Source organism: Ammospiza caudacuta, chromosome 7, assembly GCF_027887145.1.
Source record: "Ammospiza caudacuta isolate bAmmCau1 chromosome 7, bAmmCau1.pri, whole genome shotgun sequence".
Taxonomy (NCBI): domain Eukaryota; kingdom Metazoa; phylum Chordata; class Aves; order Passeriformes; family Passerellidae; genus Ammospiza; species Ammospiza caudacuta.
The window spans coordinates 19,096,627-19,118,149 of record NC_080599.1 but is presented as its reverse complement, the minus strand read 5'-3'; the positions used below and the strand labels follow the sequence as shown (position 1 = coordinate 19,118,149).

Sequence of the window (21,523 nt, the reverse complement as noted above, 5' to 3'; positions counted from 1 at the left end):
AAACATACCCACCTATTCTGTGAGTATGTTTATGTGAGCACCAGACAGGATATTTGCCTTGCAGAAGACCATCCACTGGACTTACAGCTTCTCTGATGCTTCAAATAGCAGCTGCTTCTGTCACCCCAGTTTTGTATCCACTTGGCCTCCTTTGGCAAGCTGTTATAATAATTCAGCATGTCAGGCTCCATGTCCTAGAAATTCCACTTAACAAAACATTATTAGGACTTGAATAATAAAATCCATTTTATTCACCTCTTTGCTTGTATGCTGCCAGTGGGAAACACAGGAGTCTTAATTGTATGTGATCCTCTGACACTGACAGCAAAGGAAAATGCCAATAAAAACCATCTGTCATAAGTTTTAACTTTTGTTTAAAGCAAAATACAATACATCAAAGAAAACCCAAAACGTGCACCCCCACCTTACTGAACTTTTAAAATCTCTGATATTTCCCCAGATCACCTCCTCCAAGTCCTTCAACTCCGAGGAGACCCACCCTGAACAATCCCCCCAGCAGACCCTTATCTGGCCGAGGGCCCGCTCCCGCCATCCCCTCTCCGGGCCCGCAGTCGGGGGCGCCCCCGGTGCCGTTCCGCCCGGGAGCTCTGCCTCCGTTCCCCAGCGCCGAGGGCCACGGAGGGCCCCCCCAGGTTCCCTCCCGGCCCAGCCGGGCTCCTCCCAGCGTGCCAAGGTAAGAGCTTGGTGTTCCTGGGGGTGTGCCATGGTTCTCTCCCCTGGCACCGCACAGACAAACGCTGCGCTGCTCCCTGGGTGGGACGCGAGCGCTGCTGCTGCTTGTAGCAAAGCACAACTGGGCGTGCCCTGCAGTCTGAGGGGTTTGATGGAAGCACTTCTTAGCACATAGCCTGTTTGAAAAGAGAGGAAGATTTTTTCATTTTAAAAAATTCTGGTCAGTCAGTTGGAAGACCCTGATTTGTTTGCATTAAAAACACCAGTTCTGATTGTGTTGTACCTCATAAGGGCTCAGAGAGAGAGAGGGAGGTCACCTAGCCCCAGGAGGAGAGGGGTAGGGGTACAGCTCCTCGCTTGTGCCCTTCTGAACCCTCACCCGAGGAAGCAGGGGCTCTCCTGGGAGAGAGAACAAGAGCAGTTCTTGTAGAACCAGTGGAACAAACTGGTAGGAGTCTGATTCTTGTCCTGCAAAGCCAGCAATTTCCAGCCAGTTGGAAACAGTCCCTGGTTGTCTTACAGGGTACATCATATGGTATCAAGCAATTAGTTAAAGAACAAGATTATCTTCAGTGCATTATTTCCTTTCCTTCTCAGAGCTTTGCATTTATCAGGACCTTTTAAAGTAGCTTTGCATATTGTATAATTTTCTATGGCATTGACTGCTTTTTTTGTTATATGAATAGAATGTCCTTAATGTTTATTTTCACAATGATGTAATACACTTAATCACTTATATATATATATATATATATATATATAAAACATCTGATTCTAAGGGATTCATTAACTTTCTAAATTATGAGAGGCGTGGGCAGATAAGGCAATGTTGGAACAAAGGGGTTTCTCCATTTTTGATAAATTAGCTGTTACATTGAAAGTACTCACAGTTTGGAAAAAAAAAAGAGCCAGCTAAATAGGAACCAAAATAAAATGTGCACATTTTCAATTTTGAAAACGGTAATTGAAAAGAGTAGCTTTGGAGAAGAATTTTCTTTTAAATAGGTGAGATCTGTCATAGTTGTCAGTAACTTAAATTTGAGGCTCAGTGTTTCTAATATAATTACCCTTTATAATAGAAAGCATAAATATCAAAGGGATGAAGTGTTTTTATACATTTGCTATAAAAAGGGCGTTGTTGCATCAATGCCCAGCCATGAAACACTCTCACCTCAGTGCATATCCTGTAGGGGTAGAGAGGGGGGGAGAAATCTGGAATTGCCTTTCAAAACTGGAAGGGAAGAACCCAAGGACCATCCCCTTGCTGGGAGAGCCTGGGGCTGAGCCAAAGGGTGCTGGCCCTGCTCTTGCTCTGTGCCATCAGAGGCCACCTTAGAGGGATGCAGGGCTGAGGTGCAGCTGTGCCAGCTGTGCCACCCGAGAGAACCATGGCTCCCATCCCCTGCCCTGCACGGCAGCACATCTCCCTCCCCTGCCTGCCCTGGCTGTGCATGGATGCTGCTTTCCCAGGGTGCCTTGCCAAGAGCATGTCTGCTGATCTTGTCCTTCATGCCAGAGGGCTAGGTGGGATGGAGACCAGGAAGGAATTTTCTAGCACGCAAAAGACACTTGGGTAAGCAGCCTGGGGACGCCTCCGCTCGGGACCGCCACTGGTGGCATGAAAAGCAGTGGTGGATAAAGGAGGTCAGTGATTTTCAAATTGTAGCTGGATACAGAACTGAATGTGAGACTGCCTGACATTTTTGTGGAAAAAAATAATCTGCAATACACATCTTCTGGACTAGATCCTAGTTCTGTCTTTTAGAGCTATGAAAGCCTCAGACAGAAAAAAAATCTCAGCTGCTAAAGAATGAAGGAAGGGTTTGCTATTCTGCTGAAACTTCAGGTTTCTTCTGCTGACTAAAGTGTGAGGGAGGAAATCCCAGGGAAGGGGCTGCAGGGAAATCACCTGAGGGGGACAGTGTGGCCAGTTCCTGCGCCTATTCAATGTTTCTTTGGAGCCCTGGAATTTCAGCTACGCTTGGTCTGGTTTTAATAACAGCCTTTGCAGGATCATAGGAAATTGACTCAGAAAATGGGTCTGAGATATTAAAAGGGGGGAAAAAGAGTTTTGAGGAAGAGTTCTTGTGGAAACTTGAGCTTTTTCTGTGACTTATTTTTGAACTGGGGCACTGTGCTCTGACTGTTCCACCACCATTTTCTGCAGGGATTCCTTGAAGTGTTTGGATCTCTCTTATCTAAGGAAATAGTTTAACTTGCTGAGAAGAAAGTAGTATTTTTAAAGTTTATCTCCCTTTCCAAAGGAGCTTTCTGTTGTAGCCCCTGTCCCTGAGACATGGAGCTGAAAATCTGACATACTGAAGAAATACAGAGTTTCCATTTTCTCCTGTTCTGCCTTAAGATAAAAAGATCATTTTCAGGGGTGAGACTTGGACTGTCTTTGTCCAATGAGCAGATCAGCAGCACACGTTTGATGTGGAAAATTTGGCACCTTACCATGAGATACAGCCCATCTTTGAAAACACATTTTTTTTTCTTCTACTTTATTAGGATTTATCAAAGGAACTGTACAGAAATGGTGAGCTCTCAACATTCTCTCACTGTTCCTCCCTTAATGTACAGGGAAAGGAAAAGAGTCAGGAGAGCAGGAAATAATTTTCTTCCCTGCTTTGCTCTGATTCTAAAGCTGGTTTGGGTTATGTGCTCTGAATATTTCTGTAAGGAAACAGCAACTATTTGCATGATACATGCCTCTTTTAATTAATCCCACTTGAGGTGGGTGGATCTCTCCAGCAAAGCCTGTGAGTAAAGGCCCCTGGCTTTAAGGGCTTGATGCCAAAGCATATATGATTTGTGAAATATTCCCCACTGCCAGAATCTGGATTATTCCTCCTCTCTCTTAAAAGGCTGCAGCAGTATTTTGAAAGAAAATGCAGCTGTGTGCTTGGTTTGGTAGGACAGCTTTAGGCAGGCACTAGAAGCACTCCAGCTCACCCTGATGTGTGTTTGCCTGCCTGTGTGGAAAGCCTGATCTTGACCAATTTAAGTTCTACTGTGGATGCCTGATTTTTAGCTTTTAAATATCCTGAATGGGAATCTCAGCTTTGCCACAAGGAAAACAATTGAATTGGAAATGTTTTCTTCTCTTGGCAGCAGAGCCCGTGGCGTTTGTGGGGGTGGAAGGGTGCTGCCCTTTTCTCCCTGTGTGCTGCTACTGTGGATTCACCAGGGCTTTCCCAACAAAGCCTGCTCTGGAACCAGGGGATGGTTCCTTTGTCACTGAGACAAAGGTGACCCCACAGGAGGTGAAACCCTGGAGCACGTGTGTCACCCTCAGGCAGGCTGGGGCTGGTCTGTACATGTGAGGCAAGTGGTGGGGAGAAAATTCACATTGTGCTCCTCACACACTGTCCTTGCAATTTACTTCCACCCACAGGCAGCCAGCAGGGAAGGGCTGGTGGCAGCTCTGCAGCTCCCTTTTGTTATGCCACCAAGGCTAATTCCATCAGCTGCTGGGTTGGTAGCTAATCTACCTTGTAAGCCACCATTCCATATTTCTGCCAAACTGGCAGGAAAAGGTACTTTTACCTGACAGTAATTGCAGTTAGAAATTTTCAAAAAGTCAGGAGCAGTGCAGAAAGCATTACTGCCTGACATCTCCCAGCCCACAGGCTCCCACTCAACTCTTTGGTTACCAAATATCAACCATTCACAAAGTTTTCTCTGATGGATTTTTATGGATTAGAGTTCTTTGAAAAGATTTAATGAAATGTCTAACCCTGTGCATTGAATGATAAAGAGATTTTGTGCAAAAATTGCACATGATCCTCTGAATAAAATCTGTCAGAGTACATAGGCATATAAGGCCAGAAGGGTTATCCTGCCTGAGCCTGGGAATCTTCTTTCTCCTGAAAGTTTGACCTTGCAGCTTTAAAACCTTACTACTGTATTTTTTAATGGAATATAAATTGTAATCAAATAGTCATTGCACCAAATTCTTCTGGCAGGATGAGTGAGAGCCCACCTCAGAGTGTTTGCATGCTGACTTGGATGATCTTAATCTGAACAGCCAAGTAGGAGAACACAGCTCTGTGTCCTCTTTGAATGGATCTTTGGCAGAAGTCCTATTCAAAAAGTATAGTCTGCAATTAGGATTGTTTCACGCAAGCAAAGAGACAAAAGTGTTACATGGACAGAATTCAAATTCCTGCTGAACCTCAGGAGAAAAGAAAGCCAAAGAATAATTTAATTCTGCATCTCATGTCAAGAATATACAGCTCCATGGGCAAAGCCAGAGCCCCTCCCAGGGGGGACACTGCCCTTCTGTTTCCTGTCCAAGGACCCCAAAATCACAAGACTTAGGAGAATATCAGTTATTATTTCTGTGATTTCTGCCCAGGGGGAAGACAGCCCTGTGTAATTTGTTACCAGTCTAATGTCCATTTCTTGTGGAAATGCACACCCAGTAATATGTTACTTCTGCTGCTGGCTGCTTTGAGCAGCAGCAGACTCCATTTATTTTCTCTTATCTCTTAGAAAGAAGCTCTGCATTTCCCCCTCCTCCACTGGGTCCTTTTTCACTATTTTCCCTTTTTCTCTCAGCCTTTCCCTCTCTGTCCCTTTCTTGACCATCCTGTTTGCTTCCTCTTGCACCTCCTCCTTTCACTTGGTTTCCTGCCTGGTACATTTGTCTCTTTCCCCCATGTACTCCTTCCTTTCCTTCTCACCATCTTGTCTTGGTTTCCTTCCAAATTATCCCTTCCCTGCCACCTTTGTAAATCTGTTACCTTGCATTTCTGTCTTTTAGAGTTTTTTCAGACAGTTTTCAAGCCATAGAATGCAGTATTTGGCAATCTTTCTTAGCAGCAGCCTGGTGGCAGTGGCTGTGACACCCATGAGGAACACAAGCTCCACTGCCAGGTGTAAACCTGGGCTCACCTTGCCACTCTGGTCATGGGATAGAATCAAAGAATAGAATCACAGAATCCTTTGGTTTCAAAGGAACCTTTAAAGGTCATCTAGCCCAACCCCCCTGCAATGAAGAGAGACAACAGAAGCACTGAAAGAAGGAGCATTCTGCATGAGGATAAGTATTGCAGGGCTTGGCCAGAAAGCAGGTCCCAGCAGATTGTAAAAACATGTAAAATGTCACAATCCAGCAAGTCTGGCAGTTTCATTGTAATTCTGCAGTGCTGATCTTATGAGAGATTTGGAATGGCATTTGCACAGAAGTGATTCTTCAGCTGCCTGAGCTGTAATGCCATGAGAGATAGAGGAGAATCTTCACTCTGCTCCAGGAGCTTCAGTGATTGCTGCCCCTAAAAGGATGGCTCTCTTTTAGACTGGCAGTAGGATTTTGTTACTGCCTTCCTTTATATTCCTCTCCCCCAGATGAGTCTCCTGAAGACTGAGGAAAACAAAGTTCATGGGATGCCAGACATTTCAGCCTGGGGACCAGATCTGCTGCCACTGACTCTTAACCTCTGTCAGCATCTCCCTCCATCAGCCAGAGACAGGCTGGTCATATCAGGAATTTTCTGATGGGCTGTGGCAATTAACAAAAGTATCTGAAGAATCACTTGTTCTGCATAGGGTTGAGGTTTGATCCATCTACTGCACCTCAGGTAGCTGTAATCATCTTGAGTATTGTTCCTGAACTACTTGCTCCTGCCTTATTCAACAAAAAATTGTTTTAAAACAAAGTGAAATTCAACTGGGGCTGCTGCAAGTCGCTTTAAAAGTTCAGCAAAGAGGATCTGGCAGTGAAATGGCTTTTCATTACTCTTAGTGTAGACCAGAGCTATGTGATGGGGAAGGGTAAGTAAAAGAGATGCAAGAGAGGGGAAGAAAAACAAGGAACCTGAAAAGCATCAGAATTCCAGAAGTGGTTCTGGAATAAAGATGATGTTGCAAGTGCAGTCCTCAAACATAGTAGGAGTGTCATAGTAGGTTTGGTTTCGGTTCTTTTTTTCTTCTTAGCATTTTCTCTCTCAAGATAATGCTAGCAGAAGGAAGTGGTTTTATTTTTAACATCTCTCTACTTGAAGAAAGAAAGTAGAGTCAAGCAACAGCAGTTGTTTGACAGAAATACAGGAACCTGAAGATGTTATTTGTGCCAAGAACTGATTTAGTTTCATGATGGAGTGGTTTAATAGCAGTTGCCATGAAGACATTGCAGCATTAGAGCAATGGCATTGAGCAGGGAATTCCTGCCTTGTCAGAGAGTGGGTGAATAGCAGTGCATTTCTAGGCTGCTTTGTGCTAGAAGAGAAAACATCTGAGAGTAAACAGAGAGAAACAGGGATGATTTGAACTTCCTGCACCTGCAGGCATCTTGAAAGGCTGTCTTGAAACTCTGCTGTCCCCTGTGAGCTGTGTTGGATCAGTAGTGATGAGGGCACTCCATGGCTCCTCTAACAATAGTGGTAATCCCATTAGCTGGCATCAAGAAGAGGAGCAACTCCAGCTGCAGGTGACAACCAGGACATTTGCTCCCCTTCTTGCACCAAGGTAAGTAAAGAGAAGAGAGGCAACAAGGCAGAGGAAGGTCAAAGCTGAGTAGGAAGGAAGAGCAGAGATGTGTTCAAAAGTGGGGTCCATGGTTCACGCTGCTGTGAAGAGATCAGATGTTCTTCCTGCTGATTTTGTGGCCCTTCTGTTGTCATCTTCCATGCCTAGAACAGCATTCTGAATGTTCCCACTCAGCACTCCTAACTTTCTCTTCTTCATGGCCAGTTGTGACCCTCTGGACCATCCCAATCTAAGGTTTCTGAAAGGCTGGGACAGAATTCCTCAGATGCACTGCACACTTGCTTACTTGACATGTTCTCTGCTGAAGGGCAAACAAGAACACACAGTTTCTTAAGAATAATACTCTGTCTCGATCACTCTGTTGAATTAATTTTGTGTTTATTCAAGCTGAGCTTTTCATATGACACATTAATTCCCTGAAATGACTAATTTGAAAATGCAGTGTTCACATAAACATACAATATATGTGTATGTGTGTGTGATGGACGTTGATTTATTATGGTCATATAGAAAACATAGCTTGAGTTGTAGATAATAAATTATTCTGCTGGAACATCATATTTTGGACCACATTGCCTCTGAAAGGAGTATCTGTATTAAGTTAAATCACACACAGTAGAACCTCACTAACCCCAGTGCTTTCAAACAGTGTAAGCCTTTGAATTCATGGAGATTTATACTGCTGCAGTGTAGTGGTGGCCAGTGCAATGACACATTCTTCCTTTCACTCTTTTTTTTTTGTTTGTTTCTTTCAGCTATCTGATAAAACAGCATAATCTAATAATCTTAACTTGCTTATACTGAACAAAACAATTCTTCCACTGAGAGAGCACTGTGCAGAGGGGTCATTTGCAGTTTTGGGGTTCAGCTGTAGGGACAGCTGAGGCAGTCCCTGGCAGTACACTCTGAGCATGCCCTCTGTGCTTTGTGGAGCTTGAGTTCAGCTGGAGAATGCTTTAGAACTAGCAGCCACCCTCTAAAGCTGTGCTCTGTGCCTGAGGGCTTCCCTTCTGACCTGCCTGACCACACTGATCCTCTGGGCAACAGTTACAGACATTTTGTGTTTAGCAAAACGACATTTTCCAGTGCAGAAACAAATCTGAGCAATTCTCACTCTCTTGGACCATTCCATTGGGCTGAGGGACCATCTCAGGCAGATATTCCCCAGCTCCTTTCACCTTCCATCACCACTCTGTGCAGTTTCTCATTTCCCATGCAATCACCATCTCCTCCTGATCCCTGTCTGTGATTCTTGCTTTACTCCTCCTCATGTCATCCTTTTTCTGCTTTTCCTGCTTTGTTCTGACCTGTGTCACCAGGACCAAGTGCCTTTCTTCCCCCTGGCTTTATCACTTCCACTCCTGAGCTGGTATTTGGGAGACTCTGCAGCAGCCATGCTGCATCTGCTGTAGGACAGAATTTAAGCCTGCACAGACTGAAGACTAATTAGGTCTAGAAACTGTCTTGCCTCTGTTTTTGAAGCATGATGGATACAGTACTTCCACTTCTGGATTGTCCTCCAAATCCTGAGGCTGATGAAGGTCAAAAGATGCCATATAAAAGTTAGGTTGATACAAGAACCAGTAATAGAGGATGTGGGTCTCTCAGGATCTTACTGAAACAGAGAAAACCAGAGAAACAGTACAAAAGTAAAATCAGCCAAAGCATTATAACTTTCTCAGGACCAAGCTACTTAGTTCTGTAAATAATCACCCAAACAGGAAACCAGATTTATTCCTCACCTGCAGTAAGTCACTGCACTCTGACCATATGCCTCACATTCCAGGTTTGTTCTGTCACCTAAAACAAATTTGCCTGCAGTCAGTCTTAAAGCTGCTTAGAGATTTGAAGTATTTTCTTGTTAAATTCTACAAAGACGATGTCACGTATCGGGGTACTCCAAGAGGGCTGCATTATAGGGAAACCAAGATGATGGAAAAGGGAGAGAATAATGGGCTTCTGTTCACAGCTTCAGATCTATAGGATGTATCATAAAATAGGGTTCTGTGCATGCCTTCCACAAGTGTTCTCTGGTGGTCACAAGCGAGCAAGAACGTCAAATCTAAGTGGAAATGAAAGCCTTTTATTTCGAAGTCCTCTGGCTGTGCTGTGAGAAGCCATCTTCGAGCGGGGCCTCCCATGGTAATTACAGCCATGCTTTACTGAAAGCACATTTTGTGCACTCCGTGTGGGGAGCGATAGGGCTTCTCAGAAGGCAAAGGCTCGAAGAACTCCCATATGTTTCTGATCTAATTTTAAGTCTAGACTTGCTTTATTTAGTTTCTTTTGCTCAGCATTTGCCTAGCTAAAGCTTTTAGGAGTTCTTTTAAAACTGGAAACATGAAGGGGGGGGGGGGGGAGGGGGGTGCTGCTAAGGTTAAAAATAAATGTAAAAACTTTTCCTTTTTTAAAAAGTTTTTGCATGGGGGTTAGAGCTCCCCTCCATTCAAAACCTCACTGAGCTCTTCAAAGGAGAAGTCTCTGCAGCAACATCAGGGAGTTATTAAATACATACTTAGTCCACAATTTTCATTGGTAAATTCTTTATGTCTGCTTAATGTGTGCTAGTTAGAAGAACTGATTCTTTTTGCAGACTCGTTTACTCAACCCCGGGGGGACCAATGATCTCCTGCCCCTTTAGCACTAACTTTAACAAACAGTTTAAAAAAAAAAAAAAAAAAAGGCAGCAAAATAACAGCAACCCCAAAGACAAGAGAGTAAGTTAGGCGGGACACGGCCCGAAAAGGCAGCTGAAATGTTGGCGGCAACAGCCGAAAGGGTTTCCCGCAGCAGCGCCGCTTCCCTCGGAGCTTTCTCGGGGCCGGAGCCGCTGCCCGGCTGCGATAACCGGGACAGACCCGGCCCGCGCCGTCTGCGCCGCTATCACCCGCTGGCCTCAGACTAAACATTGAAGCGGCCTTAGTCACATATTTACTCACTGGGATGGCAGCGTGGCTGCGGGGGAGGCTGTTTGTGCCCGCTGTCCCCGGCCGGGCCGCGGGCAGGCTGCAGCTCCCCCTGCCGCCCTGCAGGCCCCGCTCCTCCCCGGCCTGCCCGGGGGCCGCGGCTCCGTGAGGGGCCTTGGCTCGGGGGCCATGGGGCCGGGCCCACGCTCGGCTGCCTCAGGGCTGTGCTCGGCAGAGCTGCCCCGGAGTTGTTGCCGGCTCTGTTGTCTCTCGGTAGCCCAGGCCCCTGCTCCGGCCGGGAAGGAGCGAGGGAGAGACAAAAGACACAGCCTTGTCTCTTGTTTTTGGGGTTGAGATTCTTGTTAGGGGGATGAAGAAGGTCTGAGTGCTACTCCCAGTGTAGAAATGGTCACAGAATGATTTGTCACCTTGACAGGGAAGTCTAGGACAGGGAACTTTAGAACTTGTTCTTTCCTTCATTCACACTCGAGCTCCAGCCGATGCTGAGTGCCAGTGGCAAAGAAGGGGGGGGAAAAGGAACAGAACCCCCTGTCTGTTCCCCAAGCTGAGCCCCTGTGCTCTGCCCAGGGCCTCGGGGGCACGGTGCCCCTTCCTGCTCTGCTGCAGGTACCCCAGGAGCCTGTCAGTAGCAGGGACATGCTGATGCTGCTGCAGCTCTTTTCCCCAGCCCTGCCTTTCCCAAACATTGCCCTCCTCTAAGAGGTTCTGCAGGTCCTGCTGCCTCAGTTTGTGTGGAGGGTTAAGGAGCTGGAGGTGCACGGCAGGCAGGCAGCACCCTTGAGGGGCTGGAGCTGAGGAGGGCTCTGCCCGCTCCTCACGGATGTGCTGCCCATGCCCAGCGGGAGGACACATGGGTGTCTGTGTCACAGCATCCCAGACACATGTGGGAGCATCCACAGGTGGGTCAGAGCATCTACAGACGGGTCAGAGTATCCACAGGTGGATCAGAGCACCCACAGATGGGTCAGAGCACCCACAGACAGGACAGAGCATCCATAGATGGGTCAGAGCATCCACAGACAGGACAGAGCATCCACAGATGGGTCAGAGCACCCACAGACAGGACAGAGCATCCATAGATGGGTCAGAGCATCCACAGACAGGACAGAGCACCCACAGATGGGTCAGAGCACCCACAGACGGGTCAGAGCATCCACAGACAGGACAGAGCATCCATAGATGGGTCAGAGCATCCACAGGTGGGTCAGAGCACCCACAAATGGGTCAGAGCATCCACAGACAGGACAGAGCATCCATAGATGGGTCAGAGCATCCACAGGTGGATCAGAGCACCCACAAATGGGTCAGAGCATCCATAGATGGGTCAGAGCACCCACAGACAGGACAGAGCACCCACAGACAGGACAGAGCACCCACGGGTGGGTCAGAGCTCCCCGGGTCAGAGCTCCCTGCTCTGAGCACTCCTGTCTGTAGGGCAGTGCCACAGGGACAAGGATGGGTGGCTCAGCAGCAGCTCCTCATCAGAGCATCCCCTTGGGGGAATCAGCTTCTCCCAAAGCATTTGGCATTCTGCAGTGGGGAAGAGCTAATGGGGAGTTCTTCCCTTCAGGGCTGCACTGGGCTTGAGTGGAAATTCAAACTAGGCCAGGGTGCAGTGACAGCGCTGGTTCAAGGGGGAAACGGGGCCTGATTGTGGCTCAGGTTTGGTTTGACTGATTGCATCCAGGAAATCCTCCCACTGTGCTCTCCAGTTTCTGATCCTGCTGTGTTAAATGGCGATTTGGCTAAATTGCATTATTTGAATCCAGTGGGCTGCATTTAACCTGGTATTAAAATGCATGTTTGTGCTTTTAAATTTGATATGAAGACAGCTGTATGCATTTTCCCTTGTTTGTCAATTGCATACATATGATACAGTGTTTTCAGTAAGCGCTAAACAATGCAATGTGAGGCATTTCAACAAAGGAATAATGTAATGCAACCCAGCAGAAATGCAGAGCTTTAGAAGTGGTTCTTTATGAAACTACAAATTTTGGAAATGAGTCCAGAAGACCTACACTGGAGCAACACAAGAAACAATAGTTAACACAGTAACATTTTCCCTGTAAGAAAAATACACCATGAAGAAATTATATTTTGCCTATTTTTTTTTAGTTTGTTGATTTACTTGAATGCTTTAGTTGGCATATTTTCTATTGGTTGCATGGTAGGGATTAAAATTCTCGTTTCTTCACCAAAAGAGAATATTGTCACACAAGATGCACTTTGAGCCAAACGAGATTTTTTTGTTTTGTCAAGTGTAAATTTGTCTCACATATTTTGTTCCAGTTCAAAGAAATTTAACACATTGTTACATTCTTTTCATCTTCAGTTTAGTTTTAGCAGAATGAGACACATTTCCTTCCTAATCTTCTTCAGAGCCACAACTTGCAGGGGCACAAAGTCCCTACTTGCACAGGTGGAGGATGGGTTAGGAAGGGCTGCACATTTTTTGGGGCAAATTATTAATTTTTTGTTATTATTTAAAAATTATTAATGAGCTCTGCTGGAGCTGATGGGAGCCTCAGCTCCCACCTTGCTCAGAGCCTGGGTGAGCCATGGGCTCTCATGGTGATCTGGGCTGGGTTAAGGAATAGAGAGAGAGTGAGTAGCTGGTACTTTCTGCTAAAGAAAGGGAGCAAAACCAGTGTGTAGGACATGCACTGGGATAAATGCAGCACCAGAGCAGCAAAAAAATACTCTTAGTAACTGAGCTGAGGGAATTACCTATACACAGCCCTGAGGGGGACCTTCCTGCACACAAACAGGTAAAATGTTACACAGCTACCAGGGGGACTCTGTCTACAGCTCCAGCAGAGCTGGGTGTTATCCTTGGGGAAGGGAGAGAGGGATAAATGGCAGCCTGGACTGCAGGTAGGATGTGCTTGGAGATCACTGCTGCTCACTCTTGCTCTGGGGTCTGTTATTAGAGAATGACAGAGTCCACATTAAAATGCAGAGGTTTTCAGTACACAGGAAAATTGAATGAAGGCACCTAAGTCTTCCCAAAAAATCTGTGACTATGTAGCACTTCCTGAAGTTGATAGAGAAATGCATTCATGGTAAATTAATGAATCCAGCAGCCCTGGCCACAATTGGCATTTTCAAGACTGTTGATTTAAAGCCTCAAAATGTGCCTCAGATTCAGGCCTATTGATAGGGCTACAGTTTGCCCAGGTATGCAAGAAGCTGCAGATTTTCCTGCTCCTGCAAGGCAGACCTGAAGCTGCTGCAGGCTGGGACTGAGCCCTGAAACCAGGGAATAACCACCCTGCCCTGCTGGTTTGTGGCTCCAGAAGGCAGCAGTGTGTGCAGAGCCCCCAGGCTGTGCACAGTGATGGGTGAGAGGGTAAAGCATGGCAGAAATGGCAAAACCCATTTCCTCCTTCCTTCCTGTGCATGCTCAGGGCTGTCTGGCTTCGGGGTGCATGGCAGTAGGATTGCTGTGTGTACGAGCACGTGCTTGTCCATGTCACAACAGCCAGAGGTGTGGGTTTGTGCTCAGGGTCTGTGCTCAGGGTCTATGCTCAGGTTTGTGCTCAGAGTCTGTGCTCAGGTTTGTGCTCAGTGTTTGTGCTCAGTGTTTGTGCTCAGTGTTTGTGCTCAGGGTCTGTGCTCAGGATCTGTGCTCAGGGTCTGTGCTCAGGGTCTGTGCTCAGGGTTTGTGCTCAGTGTTTTGCTCAGTGCTTGTGCTCAGGGTCTGTGCTCAGGATCTGTGCTCAGTGTTTGTGCTCAGGGTCTGTGCTCAGGATCTGTGCTCAGGGTCTGTGCTCAGGGTCTGTGCTCAGGGTTTGTGCTCAGTGTTTTGCTCAGTGCTTGTGCTCAGGGTCTGTGCTCAGTGCTTGTGCTCAGGCTTTATGCTCAGGGTTTGTGCTCAGGGTTTGTGCTCAGTGTTTTGCTCAGTGCTTGTGCTCAGGGTCTGTGCTCAGTGTTTGTGCTCAGGGTTTGTGCTCAGGGTTTGTGCTCAGTGTTTGTGCTCAGGCTTTATGCTCAGGGTTTGTGCTCAGTGTTTTGCTCAGTGCTTGTGCTCAGGTTTGTGCTCAGTGTTTGTGCTCAGGGTCTGTGCTCAGGATCTGTGCTCAGTGTTTGTGCTCAGGGTTTGTGCTCAGTGCTTGTGCTCAGGATCTGTGCTCAGTGTTTGTGCTCATTGTTTCTTCTCTCTCTCTCTCCAGTCGAAGACCGCCCCCTTCACCTACTCGGCCCACTGTAATCCGTCCGTTAGACTCCTCCCTGTTAGACTAAAAGGAGTTTCTGGCATGTCACTCGTTGTTAACCAAATATGTGGAAACAAATTGCTTGGTAACTGTCACAATAACCAGTGTATAGTCGCATGTATGGACATCTCTAGGCAAGTAACCAATTTTACTGATATTCTCTGTCCATTCTGCATTGTTTATGAGGTCTTCAATGTTTGGGGAAGGTCTGTGCTGCCTTGACTTTTCCTTCTGCAATAACTGATATTATCTAACTTACTGACACATATCTCCACCCAGACAACTGTGCTCACAGTCCTCCACAGCAGCTGGAGGGCTTGACTCTGTGTGTCTTTGTGCATGTGTTGATTTATCTGCTGCTTTTTTTCTCCCTTACCTGAAAGGAATCTTGCTTTTATTTATACCTTCTAGGTTTTCTATTTTCTCTTGTAATGGCTAAACTGGGCAAAGAAAAGCCATGTGCTTTCTTACCAAGCTCTTCTGAAGGTCCTACACTTGCAGGTCTCTCTTGTAAGAGGCTTGCTTTTCCTGTAAACTGTCCTTATCCAAATTTTAGTTTTAAGGAATGTTGTTAAACAAGCAGGGTGTGCATGGGACAAGGCACGTTTTGCTGTATGCCCATCCTGGCAGCTGCCATGCCAGGTTGGTTGGGTTGGTGAGGAGCAGGCTGGGGTGCCCCAGCTCCCAGGGAGCTATCCCACCCCACAGCCAGGAGGGGACAGGGTGGTTGGGAGGGCTGGGGTGTGACACAGCAGCTCCCTCTGTCCCTGCTCCCACTGTGCTCCTGGGAAGCACTGCAGGGGAGTGAGTGCATGGAGATGGGCTGTGTGCAGGACCCAGGGAACTGAGCACTGCTTTTGGTCCCTTTGTGACCCAGAAGGACACAGAGACACACACACATGCACAGCTGGGCTGGGTCCCCCTCCTGTGCCCACCGTGGGAGCTCCAGCCTGGACTGGCAGCTGAGCTTCCCAAGGCTTTGGATGTGAGACCTTTGTGATATTTTCACATGCCAGTCAATAAAGTTTCCCTGTGTCCCCTGTGTAAAGATTTTCTTTTTGCATTACATGGTCCTTGCACACACCTTGGTTTACTGTTGCTTTATCCAGCTAAGTTCTGGGAAGTGCTCAGCTGTGCATCCTGGATTATTTTAGCAGCTGCTCACTTGCAGAGGTGCCCCCTGCCTCTTGTTTTACACGTTATAAATTAATGCATTATAAAAACCTTTTGTCTTAACTGCATTACTTCACTTTAAACACTTAGGGTCAGCGCCACCCTTAAAGCTTAGAACTTACTGAGTTAACAGAATGAAACTAGAGAGGAATTTAGCCTTGTTCCTTTAGAAAATATGAATTGCTGCTATTAAAATTATGCTTACAGATCCCTTGGCAAAGCAATTGCTGGTTTCAAAGGCCCCCAGTACAATCAGTCTAATAAATGTATTTATTGAGACTGCTTGTAGGGCTCCAGTATGCTGTAGCCCCATGGTTAGGAAGAATCCAATCCAAGAGCCACAACAAATGGGGAATTACTCTGTTAATTTCCAGGCTGCTGATCAGCTGTGCTCACCAGTGCAGCAAATCATGTTCCAGCCTGCAGAGGAGAGACGAGCTTGGGACAGCATCATGATTTGTGTATTAGTTTAACTTCCATTTCCTGCCAACCCCATACTGGTGCCACACTCCTAGGGAGTCTGGAGGTCACATGTGAGGCACGGTGGAGATGAAGTTTGTCAAGCCCTGGCATCCTGGTGATCTCAGCAGATGCTGCTGTTTGTTTGGGGAACAGGTCCACATCTCCAGTGCCAATGCACAGAATCAGCTTTCAAGGTTGAAAACAACCACCCACAGTCATACTAATTTTTACTACAAAAAAGAAAACATATTTTGATGATTCTTGTCTTCTACACAGCTTTCCACTGCTCAGTGCTCTCTGCTGTAAGCTGTGCTGCATCTGTTGGATACATTTTTGTGAATAGCCACAGTAGCCCATATTGTTGCCTTGCCAGCACTCCTGTATTTCCAAACAGTTTAACAGAACTCTGCTACTGACTGGCAGCTGCCTGCTGGTGGGAAGCCAGGTTAAATGCCTGAGCCACAGAGATCACTGATATCACTTCTGATATCAGAATATCAAACTCTGATACTCACATGGTGGTATAAGACCAGGATGGATGGGTCTTTCAGCAGCCTGGTCTAGTGGAAGATGTCTCTGCTCATGGCACCATCCATGAGCAGGGACCAACCCAACCCACTCCAGGACACTGCAAGGCCACGGTCTGGGTTTGTCCCACCACAGCCCAGGGACTCAGCTTAGCTGTCCTTTGATGACCATGACCCCCAGGAGGGGATTCAGGCCAGTGTGGCTGCAGGGGACACAAGGCAATGCTGGTAATTCAGGAGCCTCAATTACACGGTACAGCTCCTGGCCTAAAATTGTGCTTTTAGATGCTCCCTACTTGAAACTCCCTGATTTACTGTAATGACTCTTTCTGCCAAGCATAAGGAAAGAGGTGGCACAACTGAGCACTGGCCTTTTCTCTGCCCCCAAGGAACTGTTTCTCAGCAGTACTCCTGAATTGTAAATAAAGCTCTCAAGGGTGGATTTACCTGAAAGAGGAGGAGGAGGCAATGAGGCATCAGCACCATCTGGTCCTGTGCTTGATGCTGAGGGTGCAGGACACAGCTGCACAGCCCTCCTTCCTCTGCATCCTCATTGAGATCTCATCTAAATCTGGCCCTGGGCCCTAAATGCAACACTTTTAGGTGTGCAGGTTAATAAAAAACCATAAGCACAAATCCAGGGGTTGATGATTTCACCTCTTCTTGCGTATGTGCTTGTGAGAATAAACCACAGAAACTTGTTTCTAGGAAAACCACTTGAATGCTTCCCAAGAAATTGCCACATCCAGTTGAGTAAGTTCTGTCCTGCAGCCTTGGCCCACTTCCTTCTGCTCTAGAGTGCCTGGAATGGGTTTGTTTGTCCCACTTGCTCCTGATGCTGGCTGTCCCATCCGTCCTGTCCTTTGTTCTTGGAGGAGCAGCCTTGGCAGCAACTGACTCCATGCCCAAAGGAAAGCAGGACAAGCTCCCTGTGGGTCTGCCAGAGGGACTGGGCACCTCTGCAGAGCACTCAGGTGGGATGAGCCAGGCCTGAGCTCTGTGTCTGTGGGGCACAGGTTGCTCTGCCCCCTCTGCTTCCCTCTGGCACAGCTCTGCTTGCCAGGGCACAGTGGAGCAATAATGAAGCAACACCAGAGTTTCTTGTCTTAGGTGAGGTACACAAAGATCTGGGTGGTGTAGTTGCTAAGTTTCAGGAGGGTGCTCATCTAATACTACATTTAGGCTGAGCCTGGATCTCTGCCCAGGGAACATTTCCACCTCACCCCACTGTGGCTGACCAAAAGAGCTTGCGTGTGCTGTGAACAGCTCTGGGCCTGGGATCTCAAGGGATCTTGTGCTAGGGTTAAAAAGATTGTATGTTCAACAAAAAGGCTTATGTACATAGTTAACGTGTGTTTATTTTATTGCTGATCTTGTTGCACTTTCTGAGTAAGTCTCCTAAAAGTAGATTATTTATTATATTAAAGAAGATACATTTTAGGTTATGGCATTTCGTGTTCAAGTATAACATAGAAAATATTATCCTCCCTGTTCCAGAGAGCTCCACTAACCATGATGTGTACAGCATATTGACATTCCTGACTAGTTCTGTCCTTCTGTCTTAAAATAGCCCAAGCCTCCCGACCTGAGAGCAGCCCTGCTTTGTCCCTGTGCCAGCAGGGAGCCTCCCGGTGCCCTCCTGGCACAGCTGCTCCTGCTGTGGCCCTGCCCCCGCTCCCAGGCCGCTGCAGAGCAGCTCCCTCGTGTAAATGAATGTTACTCTGCCTGTCTTTCCTCTTGCTTTGTCTGCAGGCGAGCTGATGCCGACGGCTCCTCCTCCCGTCCCGACAGCCCTCCACTCTTGCTTGATCTATGATTTGTCCGCCTTGCCGGCCGTTTGCTTTACTGCTGTCTCTTTACTTTTCCAGGACAGGCTAAACGATGACTTCTTTTTTGTAAGAAGCAAACGCTTAATTTCTTTCTGATTTTTTTTTTTTTTGCTCTGTATGTTAATGCCCTACTTGATGTGAGCCAAAATATCTGCCTTTGGTTTCGTAATCTGTAAATGGTTCCTGGTGTTGACCTTTGAGCACAGCGAGTGGATTCCCGAAACCGTGATCATCACTGAGCATCACATACACCTGCTGTAAAAATGTTATGCTGCATTTCTGAACCTGAAATAAACTCTCATTCTCGATGGGCTTTTATTATTACTTTCTGCATGTGTATGAGTGGTGTCTTCTGTCTCTTGCACCACCATCTCAGCATTCCACAGTGCCTCGGTGGGGACTGCAGGGAGGATTTATTGGAGGTGCTGCTGTGCTGAGATCACTGGAGATGTCATTAAAGGGGAGGGGAGCCCCTTGGGAAGCATTCAGCCTGCTCCCCTGCAAGGGCCTTGGAGTGCTGCAGAGATGTTGTGCTGGGAAACGGATGGATGTCTTACAAGCAGTACCTGGGGTTCACTGCATTGCTGAGGAAAGCACGTTCAGAGAGTTTCAGAGCTGAGCAGAAGACCTGACTCAGTCCTCCAAAGCAGGAGCTGGACTTAAAATATGCCTGAAAGGGATTTGCCCCTAAAGATTGTGTACAAATGTGCAGATGTCCTGATTACTCAGTTCCTCCTGCAGATCAGGACGAGCCGAGTGTCTGCAATCAGTGCTTGGAGATGGTCTGGAGGGCACAAAGAACACAGCAGCTTCCTCTGGGAACCCCACAGTGGGGGTTTTGGGAAAGAAGGGAGCAAAAGGTGGGATGAGCACAGCAGGAACATCCCTGCTGTTTCCTGTAATATTTGGAGATTTCTTTATTGGTCATTAATGTGGCTGAGGCAGTTTGTGCCCTCCCTCTGAGGGAACAGCAGTGTCCCACGTGTCCCCTCTGGCTGGAGCCCCTCAGGTTCCCCTGGTGAGCCTGGAGCCAGGAATGTTGGTCAGGGCAGCTCAGTGCCCTGTGCTGGGTGCCAGGGCAGCTCAGTGCTGGGTGCCAGGGCAGCTCAGTGCCCTGTGCTGTGTGCCAGGGCAGCTCAGTGCTGGGTGCCAGGGCAGCTCAGTGCCCTGTGCTGGGTGCCAGGGCAGCTCAGTGCTGGGTGCCAGGGCAGCTCAGTGCTGGGTACCAGGGGGGCTCAGTGCCCTGTGCTGGGTGCCAGGGGAGTTCAGTGCCCTGTGCTGGGTGCCAGGGCAGCTCAGTGCTGGGTGCCAGGGCAGCTCAGTGCCCTGTGCTGGGTGCCAGGGGAGTTCAGTGCCCTGTGCTGGGTGCCAGGGCAGCTCAGTGCTGGGTACCAGGGGAGCTCAGTGCTGGGTACCAGGGGAGCTCAGTGCCCTGTGCCAGGTACCAGGGGAGTTCAGTGCTCAGTGCTGGGTACCAGGGGGGCTCAGTGCTGGGTACCAGGGCAGCTCAGTGCCCTGTGCTGGGTGCCAGGGGAGCTCAGTGCTCAGTGCTGGGTACCAGGGCAGCTCAGTGCCCTGTGCTGGGTGCCAGGGGAGTTCAGTGCTCAGTGCTGGGTGCCAGGGCAGCTCAGTGCTGGGTGCCAGGGGAGCTCAGTGCCCTGTGCTGGGTACCAGGGGCAGCAGCTGCTCTGTGCCCTCACTGCCCCAGGGCTCTCCAGCCTTGTCCTGTCCTTTCCCAGCAATGTCCCCTCCTGTCACCCCAGGGCCATCCTGTCTGATCATTCCTCATTTCATCAGAGCCTCACAGAAGTTCTACTCAAGAACAGTGTTTGAAGCAGATAATGGTGAGGATTTTAAGGCTGCCAGGAGAAAAGCCCTTGCAGAGGGTAGAATTTGCTGCAAGAAAATTAGAAAGGCTGTGAGCAGTGACCTCCACACCTGGGATGGGATTGTTCTGCTTCTCTGGCACTGGCAGGTCAGAAGGGAGGGGTGAGGATGAAAGCCAGGCTGTGCTGAGAGCCAGCTGATTCTAATCTTGCTCTTGCTCTTTTCCTTAATATGCATGTTCTGTGCCTTTTTCTCTTACCCCATTTTATTAAGATAATTTTGTGAATGAGTCATTTTATTGTATCTTGGCCTTTTGTTTTAAATCTCCCCCTCTCCCTGTGATTTTTGGGTTATTTTTTGGTTTTTTCCTAGGCGACCTCCACCAGCTGTTCCAGGAAGATCATCCTAACACACACATTTCTTTTGTGTTACATGCAGTGTCTTTTTTATTTTTTTTTTAATCCAAAATTACCTTTAATTTGCACTAGCCTAATTGTAAATGAAAGATTTTATTTTCAGATGTCAATGATAAGCCTGGATATAAAGAAAATAAAATTCTGACTACAAATGTCCTGTGTTTCTATTGAAGAGTTTACTCCCTCTTCTCACACAGAGACATTCTTACCCTGTGGGAGAAATTACCTGGGCTCTGTGGAGCCTCCCACCTTCCAAGGCTGTGGAGGGAGGGAGGGAGGGAGGGATGGACATTCTGCTGGAGTTCCAGCTCTTCTGAATGCATTCAGCACCAGGATTGCTCCATCCAAATGGCTTTGGCTTAGCATGAGCAGGAAGAAGAGCCAGCAGAGCTCCAAACATGTCCAGTGCAGCAGCAGCAGCACCTGGCTGAGCGGAAACTCGAAGGAGAAGATTGCAGCAGTCTCCAGACAGTCCCTAGACTGATTAATCTGCACAATTATAAATAAATTGCAGCTGTTCTGACCATTTTCTTCAAGCTAAGCCTCTGAATTCCTAGCAAGCCAACCTCACTGGAGCATCTGAGCTCAAGCAGCTGGAAGGAGCTACCTCTGGGATTCCAAATGTGTCCGTCCCTGTGGGAAAGAGAAAATCTGGGATTTAGATGATGTGCTTGTTTTGGGTTCCAGAGAAGTCTGTGAAGGGGCAGTCTGAGAAGGGGGGAACTGATGGGTTGAAGTGGCTGTTTTCCCTCAGCATGGGATCACTCTGTGTGTGCAGAAGGTGACAGCCAGCCTCAGCTTGTTTTCCAGCCTGGTCTGACGCACCTTTGCTGAATTTTGGCAGTTCCTCTTGTTGCAGCTGATTGAGGTCCTGCTGACCTCCAAAATATCCAGGGAGCTGCTGAAGCACCTGCATGAGCTGGTAAACAGCAAGCACTGAGTTTGCTCAAAATACAAGCCCAG

At 47.6% G+C, this 21,523-nt stretch overlaps 1 protein-coding gene across 1 annotated transcript in view; it reads left to right on the top strand.

Annotated features, from left to right (window-relative positions):
* DNM3 (dynamin 3) overlaps window positions 1–18,506 on the top strand; it is a 171,053-nt gene extending 152,547 nt beyond the window's left edge. Inside the window, exons 19-20 of the mRNA XM_058808196.1 lie at window positions 461–694; window positions 14,285–18,506. Of these exons, the coding sequence (XP_058664179.1) occupies window positions 461–694; window positions 14,285–14,354 (304 nt within the window). The 3' untranslated portion in view covers window positions 14,355–18,506. The remainder of the gene's footprint in view (window positions 1–460; window positions 695–14,284) is intronic.
* Window positions 18,507–21,523: the final 3,017 nt, after the last annotated feature.